Source organism: Impatiens glandulifera, chromosome 9, assembly GCF_907164915.1.
Source record: "Impatiens glandulifera chromosome 9, dImpGla2.1, whole genome shotgun sequence".
Lineage (NCBI taxonomy): Eukaryota > Viridiplantae > Streptophyta > Magnoliopsida > Ericales > Balsaminaceae > Impatiens > Impatiens glandulifera.
Genome location: NC_061870.1, coordinates 21,774,695 through 21,784,654, shown reverse-complemented (window position 1 = coordinate 21,784,654; position 9,960 = coordinate 21,774,695). Strand labels below are relative to the sequence as shown.

At 21.0% G+C, this 9,960-nt stretch overlaps 1 protein-coding gene across 1 annotated transcript; it reads right to left on the bottom strand.

Annotated features, from left to right (window-relative positions):
- Nucleotides 1-5,700: 5,700 nt before the first annotated feature.
- Nucleotides 5,701-6,592, bottom strand: LOC124916530 (FCS-Like Zinc finger 13-like). The gene is made up of 2 exons (XM_047457261.1): nt 6,140-6,592; nt 5,701-6,071 (listed from the first exon to the last, which is right to left on the bottom strand). The coding sequence occupies exons 1-2, from the start codon at nt 6,538-6,540 to the stop codon at nt 5,909-5,911; spliced, it is 564 nt and encodes a 187-aa protein (XP_047313217.1). The 5' UTR covers nt 6,541-6,592; the 3' UTR covers nt 5,701-5,908.
- Between the last annotated feature and the right edge of the window lie 3,368 nt (nt 6,593-9,960).

Genomic DNA, 9,960 nt, shown 5'->3' with positions numbered 1-9,960 from the left:
AGTTAATATACAAATTACAAATATTTATATGTAAAAGTTTGGTATAAAAAATCAAAAATTTAAAGTTCGATATCAATCATAATCAAAGATTTAAAATTCGATTTCAATCCAAATGGGGTTTTTCTATTAGAAAAAAACAGCTAAAAATATGGAAAATCTTCAGGGCTTATATAAAGTGTGCCCCAGTTAATTGAGTTTATAAACACTAAGATTGATCTAAATAATATATGTATATATTATTTAATAACAAGTTTAGCATATTTTTACAATTTTATTTCAGATTGCAGTTCACACTTAATTTGGTGTAAGTTCTATAATGTAGTTCCAAGTGTGAATGGTTTTACCAATAAAATTAAAAGTTTTAATTTAATTTTTATTAAAACACACTAATTTAAAAAGAGTCATTGAATATAGGGATTATACTAACCATCAAAAAATAATTTGGGATAAAAAAATACTTTTAGCATGATCAGGTCACTACAAAAGAACAAAATAGACAAGTAGGTTTACCTAAGGGTGGTCAATAATATACCTTAATATTTTATTCATACCTTATATGTTACCTAAAATTTTGGTATACAAAAAATACATATTTTTACCTTATCTTGATTTCGGTATACCTTATTTCGATATACCTTAATTTCGGTATAAAAAAATTCATACATTTACCTTACCTTAATTTCGGTACGGTATCGGTATTATACATTTGATACCTAAAATTATATTAACTTAAAAAAATCAATCTCATCGGTAAGGTAGAGATTGCATATATTGAATAATATTTCAAAATTTATATTTCTATAACTAACTTAATATAAAATCTATTTAATTCTTTCCTTATAAGTATTATATATATATATATATATATATATATATATATATATATATATATATATATATATATTATATATTTTAACTCATAAATACTATTTCGGTATTTTGGTATATCTCAAAATACCAAAATTATAAAAATCTCATACATTTACCGTACTAATAATTTCGGTATCGGTATCATACTTTACATTTTTTTCGATATACCTTAAAAATCGATATTTTCGATATATTGCGGTACGATATTTTTGATATACCTTTAATATCAGTAATTTTTCTCACTCCTATGTTTACCTAACCACTTAGGCCTGATTAGGTACAAATATCAAATATGGTTACCTAACTACTTAGGCCAGGTTGGGTAGAGAGTTGAGAGGCCCTTACAAATTTAAATTTTGTGACCCCATAAAATTAAAATAAATTTAATAATTGTATATTTTATAAAAAAAATTTATTAAATATACAAATTAAATATATAATAATATTAACTATTATAAAAAAATATTTTAAAATATATATAAAAAATATTAATATAATAAATTGTAAACGAACAAATATATCTTAATAATTTATCAATTAACTAATATTAGATTCAACAAAAATACTCCTCTTTACTTTTTTTTAGGCATTATACTCTAAATGTCTAAATAGTTGATATCATAGTTAATCCATTGGTGATATGTTGTGTATGATGTCTCTATAATGAAAAAAATATGATTGATATTTAAAAATGAGAAGAAAATATGAAGATAAACATAAAAATAAGAACAAATAAAAAATAATAATTTAAGATCATTAAAATATAACTTAAAAAATAATTTTCACAATTATGGTTGGATTTATGATAAAAAAAAATTAAATTGTTAAAGATGGAAAGCTAGTAAAATATAAATAATAATTAGGATTAGTGATATAAAAGGGAACAATAAGAATAAATAGAAAATGAGTCTAATATTAATGATAAAAAAATAATAAAAATAATATATTATTATATTAGATATAATATGGAGAACGAAAAAATTATTATATTATTATATTATATATAATAGATAGAGAAATAAGTAATATATATTATTATATAATATAGAGAAAAAAATATATATTATTATATATAATATGGAGAGAAAAAGTTATTGTATTATACAGAAACAAATATAAAAAGAACAAATAAATATAAAGAAAGATAATATTATAGATTTTTATAATATATAATTAATAATAGAGATAAAAATTTGGTACCTATTGCCCTTCGGCAGACCGGGCCTAGAGTTATTATTTTGTTTTAGATTTGAACCTAATTACATCATGTCTAAATCAGTACAAATTATTTAAATAAACAAAATTAAAAATAGAATATTATTATTTATTTCTTTCATCACATCACTTAAATTCATTATTTAAAATATTAAAATACATTTTATTTTATTTTATCTTTATATATCCAAAAAAAAAATTATCAATTCCTAAAAATTATCAATTTTTTAAAATCATCATAAATCATTGTTTTCTAAATATCCCGTTTAATTGAATAACCTTCTTCTGAGAACCAGATTTAAGAGTTCAATTAATATTGAGTTTTTAGAATTTTATAAAAAGTAAATAAATATGATTAGATAAAAAAAATGTGTTATTTGAAATTTGTTTAAGATAAATTATTAAAATATTTTTTATTTAAATTTAATCAAGTAAAAATATTTGAATATTTTTATGAATAAATTAAGTGATTAGATTATTAAAATATAATAATGTACCCGGTTAATAGAATTGGTTTTTTTAAATTAAAAAATTTGAAAATAACTCAAATAATCCTAGGTCTTGTTTGGATTGGTTTATTTCAATCACTCAAATTTTAAAAATACTAAAATATAAAATATATTTTTTTTTTTATTTTTTATTTTTTATTTTTTATTTTTTATTTTTTATTTTTTATTCTATCATTATATATTAATATCTTTTAAATTTTTTTTATAAAAAAAATCTAAATCTCTTCAAAATCATCCATTGTCACCTATCATTAATTTTTAAATAATTCATATTATTTAAATAACCATATCTGAAGGTTAAATTAGCTGTAAAAGTTGGTTTGATGTTTTTTCAAAAATAAAAACTGATTTTTTATATGATTTAGAAATAAAAAAAATTGATTTTTTAAATATATTACTTAAATACCCTAATTTTATATAATAATAAAATATAAAAAATATTTAAATAATAGATAATTTAGTGTTTTATTTAAAGAATATAATAATTTAATTATTGAGAGAAATAAAATATGATAATTGAGTTTTTGAATAAAAGTAATTGTATGACTAGTATGAACCAGCTCTAAGCCTATAAAGTTAATCAAATAACTATTTATTTTATAAAAAATTATATATTTTTTATAAAAAAAAAATTAAAGTTACATTAATATTCCAACTTGGAAAATGAGTGGATTATTGAGGTTGATATATTATTATTTAAAAAAAAAAAAAAAACATGTCATAGAGAGTATTGTTAATTTGTCACGTTTTCCACATTTTGAATTTTGTTTTTATAAAAAATAATATTCTTAAATCAGTTTCATGAGTTGTCGGAAAGAGAATAATCAAACAAAATTAAAGAGAAATAAGATGATTTACATATTGTCAAATTGTAGATTTTTATTTGAGTCAAATGGATATTTTCTTTTTTAAACATCTGTAAAATGCTTCCTAACTTTCCTCCTTCAAAGCCCACAAAAAAAAATAAAAATAAAAAATGGGCTTATCCTCATTTCCACCCTCATTCAACAATTTTGCATTTATATTGTTCAAATACTTATATATTTTTTTCAAATATTCTAAATATATCAACAGATTAATTTTATATATTTAATATTTTATATAATTTATTTATGTTTAATTTTGCTTTTTATCTTTTTTTTTTATTAAAATAATTTTACATATTATAAATTTATAAATAATTTTAATAATTTTTGTTTTAATGTAATTTTTTTTATTTATTTATTGTAATATGTGTTTATTTAATAATGTTTAATTTGTTTTTATAAATGTTTGTTTTCATGTAATTTTATTGTTCTTATATAGTAATTTGCGTTTGTTTATTTAATGATGTTTAATTTTTTTTTATGTGTATAAATTATTGATTTACAATTAATTTTATCATATTTTTTTAATGGACGTGAGATTGAAAAAATATTGGGGTTGAATTTGTAAAGTTGATAAATATGTAGGTAGTTAATAAAAATTTAAGTAAAAAATAATATTCTAAAAAAAAAAATTTTAGCTTAAAAATGTATTTTTGAATTCGAGATGAATTATTGACGAGACACTTAATGTATTCTAAGTGTGAGAATGAGTTTTTTAGTTGAAGTTGACTTTAAACTTCACCATTTAGGTTCTTATTGTAAAAATTTTATAAAATGGATTTTATCATTAAATTGGTTAACATTATATATATGTGTCATTTATATATATATATATATATGTCATTTAAAATAAGTTAACGGTATTTAAAATCGTTAAAATAAAATATTATTTTATATAAACTTTTATATATATATAAAATGGATGAACCCAATTTTGTATGTAACAGGCTAACACTAAAAAATTAAAATTTTCATTATAAAAAAAATATTTTGAAGTAGTTCATGTCTAAATAAAATGAAGTTTAATTTTTGTTTAAGAAGTGCTTTATTAATTTCTTAATAGTGGTTTTATTTTTATTGTTCTGAAATTGTTTCAGTCATCAACACTGAAATTTAACTTTTATAAGGATTATTTGAAAATAATAAATAACAATTACGAATCCTAAAGATCTCATTTCTTAACTTAACCAGGGTTATTTTTTAACCTTCAATCTATTGTACTTCAAAATTACTTCAATTACTGTAGTTATTTTTTAACTTTCTCCTCTCTCTATCTCTCACTCACCTTCAATTTAGAAATTTCTTCAATTCATTGAAATCGTCCATCTTTCAGTTTTAAAACTGAAAATAAAGAAAAAAAGCAATAGGATTTATTACAAGCTTTTAAGACATTTATCGCAGCGGCAGTCCATCGGGTAAGGCAATCTATGCAGTTGCATAGACCATCATTTTTTGATATTTAATAATATTATATTATTAATCTTATTTTTTTTCTTTTTTTTCTCCTTAATATTTTATCATATATATAATTTTTTAATTTTTTTATCTCTTATTTCCCATATTATAATATATTAACCATTTATATCTCATTTTAAATTATTAAAATTAAATTTATTTCTTTATTATTTAAGGCCCCAAAATTTAAATATGAATTGGACCCAAATTCTCAAAACCGACATGCTCTACCACTAGTTGAACTTCAATCCGATCATGATAGATCCAAGAAGAGTGAGAGATGACGAAAGTGGAAACAAATTTGACATTATTAATGCGAAAACTATCATAGTAGAGGTCTTCTGACATATTCATTAGAATAATGTGTAACCTTTCGAAGCGGAAACTTTTGGTTCTAATTTCCATCGAATCGTTCAGTTGGATTGGATTTTGACCGATTCAAAACATAATTCGATTCAAAAGATAATTGTATTGAAGTTGAAAGCCGCTCATTTTGAAAGCCGCTCATTCAACTCTTTCGTGGTCGGACCTATATTGTAAAACTATGGTTATTTTGATTCCAAATTTAACTTCTTAAAAAGCTTTTTTTTTAATTAAGAAATTATTATTATTATTATCTTAAAGTGTTAAAATAAGTTTTTAATACTTAAAGTTACCTTGATAATTAAAAAATACATTTAAACTAATTGACCACTAGAATTTAATGTAATAAAAAAAATTCCAAAATCAAAGTACAAATACCTCTCTACTTAAAACTATTATCAAACAAACTCAAAACTCAAAAGTCCCAAATTATTACAGACTTCATTTATTTTCCTAAATCAAAGTCCTGAATCATCACCAAAATACATAATTATAAGGCCTCAATCAAGCATTCAAATTCCAGTTATAAATCCATAGAACTCACTCAATCTCTCCGCCGTTAAAAGCAAAAATATCCAGAAACAATAAAGAATTTCTTGATCTGGACTAAAAATAATCTATAATCCATAGTTAAGAAGCCAAAATTTCTGGAGATAAAATGATTTGACCTCCATTAGAGAACCCAGATGATAAAGACAATGATGATGATGAATAATGTTTTTCTTTCTTCTTCTTCTCCTCCATCAGAATCTGACTGTATCTACACTCTGAACTACAAAACCCTTTCTCTCCCCTGCAAACATCATCCAAAATCAAATAAACCACCATTACATTTTTCAAAAAAAACAATCGATTCGTTACCTGTAAATGTAAATATCTTTTCCATCAAGTTTCTTCTTACAAAGATCACACGAAATTAAGAAATCAGACGACGGTGTATACTTCGTCGGAGAATATCTCGCCGGAGATATATCAAATATGCTTGATTTCTTTACTGATTTCTCAAGTCTTCCATTCTTCTCTTCAATCCCATCACAGTAAATTAATACTTTCTTGTTTGGCCCTTCACGACGAGTAACGTAAGTCATAAACTCATCCGATGAAGAATTAGAATCAATTTTCTTAACTGGAATTGGGTCAGATCTCCATATGTTTTGCAAAAACAGACCCTTTTTTGTCGCCGGAATCTCGCCGGAATTATCCAGCGCCGCCACAATTCCTAATCCGACACCAGCCATAGCATAGTTCTTCTTCATCTTCATATTATAGCTTTAAATTAAGAGAGAGAAAATCTGTTCTTGAAGATGGTTCAGGACAACTAGTTTGATTCAACTTATATAAAATCAAATTAATTAATTAATTGTATCATTTGAAACATGTACTATTTAATTACTTAACAAATAAATTAAACTATGGGAGATTGGTTGGACTTAGCTCATTGGTTTGGTTAGAAATTATTGACAAATGACAATTGTTTTCACCCACTTTCTAATTTTTTAATGTTTTTTCTTATTTAATTAATATTCTTAAGATTACTTAAATTAAAACACTTAAATTAGTTTATTTAAATTCAGGCTATATTTATATAAAAAAATTTATAAATAATTAAGCACGTTTAATTTAAGGGAGGTGATTTTCCCATCCCCTCCCATATTCCCACAATCTCTCACTCCTTAATTAACTCCAGACATATTTATCCCTACCACCTTTATATATATATACATTTTTTATTTTATTTATTTTATTTTATTTAATTATTAAATTTTTTTTATTAAATATAATTAATTAATTAATTTTTAATATTTTTTAACTTTATTTATTTAATTAAAAATACAAAATATTATTATTTTTATATTATAATTATTTAAAATATATTAAATATAATATTATTATGTAAAATATTATGATTAGATTAATTATTAATTATTATTTAATAGATAATTTTATTTATAAAAATATTAATAATTATTAATATTATGTTTGAATAATTATTAATATATAATATTATTAATTAAAATTAAAAATAATTATTAATATATAATATTATTAATTAAAATTAAAAATATTATGTTTGATTAATTATTAATATATAATATTATTAATTAAAATATTATGATTAGACTAATTATTAATTATTATTTAATAAATAATTTTTATAAGTATTTTAATATATATATATATATATAATTAATATAATAAAATATTAAATTTTTATATTTTATTAAATTAGTACACATTTCAATATTTAATATATTTTAAATAATTATAATATAAAAATAATAATATTTTGTATTTTTAATTAAATAAATAAAGTTAAAAAAATATTAAAAATTAATTAATTATATTTAATAAAAAAAACTTAATAATTAAATAAAAAATTAAGTAAAATAAATAAAATAAGAATATATAAATATATAAAGGTGATAAGGATAAATAAGTCATTTTTGAATTAATTAAATAATGAAGTGGGGGTGGGAATATGGGAGGAGTGGGAAAAACAATTTGCTTGATTTAAGTTAGGCCTTATTCAGTTATGATTTATTTTTTAAACCAAGAGAGAGAAAAATTGATTGATTGATGGGTAATGATTTTGAAGAGGTAATGATTATTTTTGATAAAAAGACTTAAAGTTAAAAGTATTGATATATATAAATAAAATATAAAATAATAATTTAAATTAGAGAATATTTTAATATTTTAGTTAATGAAATGAGTGATGTGATTGTTAATAAGTGATTGATTGAAAAATTAATTTGGTTTGAATTTTTTAAATAATACATGGAGAAATTTATATGTAAAGAGAAGTGAAATTTATTCTAATAAAAAAAAATAAAAAATAATTAGTGGTCATTGTCCCATTACGAATCAAACGGCTATAAAATAAGTAAGAGAGAACAATAATAATAATAATAATAATATTAATGATTGATGAGAGCACTCAATTTTAGCATCCCATTGTTTTTTGTCTTCTTTTTTAAGGTAGAAAGTGAAACCTCCACTAATAACGGTGGCCCCACAATCCGTTTCTATCATATGAATAACGTGAAAACAAATTCAAAATTTACTGTTACATGAAAATTGAAATAGTGTGGACCCCTTTTAATCACAAATTTACAATTTAGTCACTTCAATATTCAAATTTTACAATTTTTTTATCATATTTTATTCTCTTGATAAAGTTAACAAGTACTACTAAATTTTGAATTTTAGTTTAAAATAATTTTGATATGAATCAAATCTTCAAATTTGATATTATAAATAATAAATTAAATGATTTATAGTTAAAATAGTAAGATTTGAAAAACTAAAAAAATATATGTTTATTGTGTCCATATTATGTTTAAGGTTATTATCACCACTTGTAAATTTATATTTTCTAATTTAGTACAAAATTTTAAATTATTACTTAAAATATAAATTGTCTATTTTTTTACATCGTTTAACTTTAAAAGCAAAACATAATATATATATATATATATATATATATATATATATATATATATATATATATATATATATATATATATATATATATATATAACATTATAAAAAATAAATATATTAAAATATAGTACTATTCATTATTTTGTTTGAATATATATATATTATATTATATTTTATTGATTGATTTATTTATATATATATATATATATATATCTAATAAAATAAATAATAATTTTAATATGTAAATATATAAAAAATAAATAAAAATAGTTGATACATATTGTAAATTTTAATAATTAACAATATTATTTTAAAATATATATTATTAAATAAAATATAAAAATTAAATAATAAATAATTTTAAAATGTTAAAAAGTAAAATAATAAAGAATTGTATGTAATTAAGGATTAATTTTTAAATTTAATGAGTGATGTATTTAATACCTTTTTAATAGTAAAGAGTTTAAGGTAAAAAATACAAATTATCCTATTATTAATATATAATAAAAAAAATTAATAAATTATAAATTATGGACTTGATTGAGTTGATTCGTTATAACTTATATAAATTTCAATATTAATATTATCAAATTTAATCATTAACATTTAATGGATAATGTATTATATAATAGACAATTCCTACCTCTATTATAAACATTTTTTTTTTGTCTTGCGGGTTCATCTTTTTATTGTCTGGCGGGGTTATCAGGATTTGATTATATCTTAAAAATACGTCAATGAATGATAACAATTCATGACTCGCGGCATGATCGACCATTATGTCGATGTGTGGTAGCGAAAAGTAATCTTTAGGGCTGACCTTGTTTAGATCCCCTATAATCTACACACACGTAGTCTTCCATCTTTTTTCAAGACGGGGACTACGTTGGCAATTCAGGTAGGATATTTCACTACCTCGAGAAATCCAGCTTCGAGTTGCTTTTGGACTTCCTCCCAGGTTTTATTCACGACTTTCTCTTTCATCCGTCTGAGCTTTTGCTTCACAAGCTTGACGTCAGGATATAGAGGCATGTCTTTGTATGATCAAGCGAATATATCTTTGTTAGCTTTCAGTAGTGCAACAATTTTCAGACGTTCTTGGGGTTTAAACTTTGGCCGATCAGTATGATTTGAAGATCGTCAACCGTACTTAGATTGATTTCGATTGTCTTTTCCGCGTAGAAACATTCTCATCCTTAGGTTCTAAGAAGTGTTTGATCTCGAAGTTTAAGTCAGAG

Excerpts from the sequence above, each read along its gene's own strand:
- LOC124916530 (XM_047457261.1), bottom strand. The coding sequence starts at position 6,540 with ATGAAGATGAAGAAGAACTATGCTATGGCTGGTGTCGGATTAGGAATT. Across the intron at positions 6,072-6,139 it reads AAAGATATTTACATTTACAG|GGGAGAGAAAGGGTTTTGTA; the intron begins GTAACGAATCGA and ends TGATGTTTGCAG.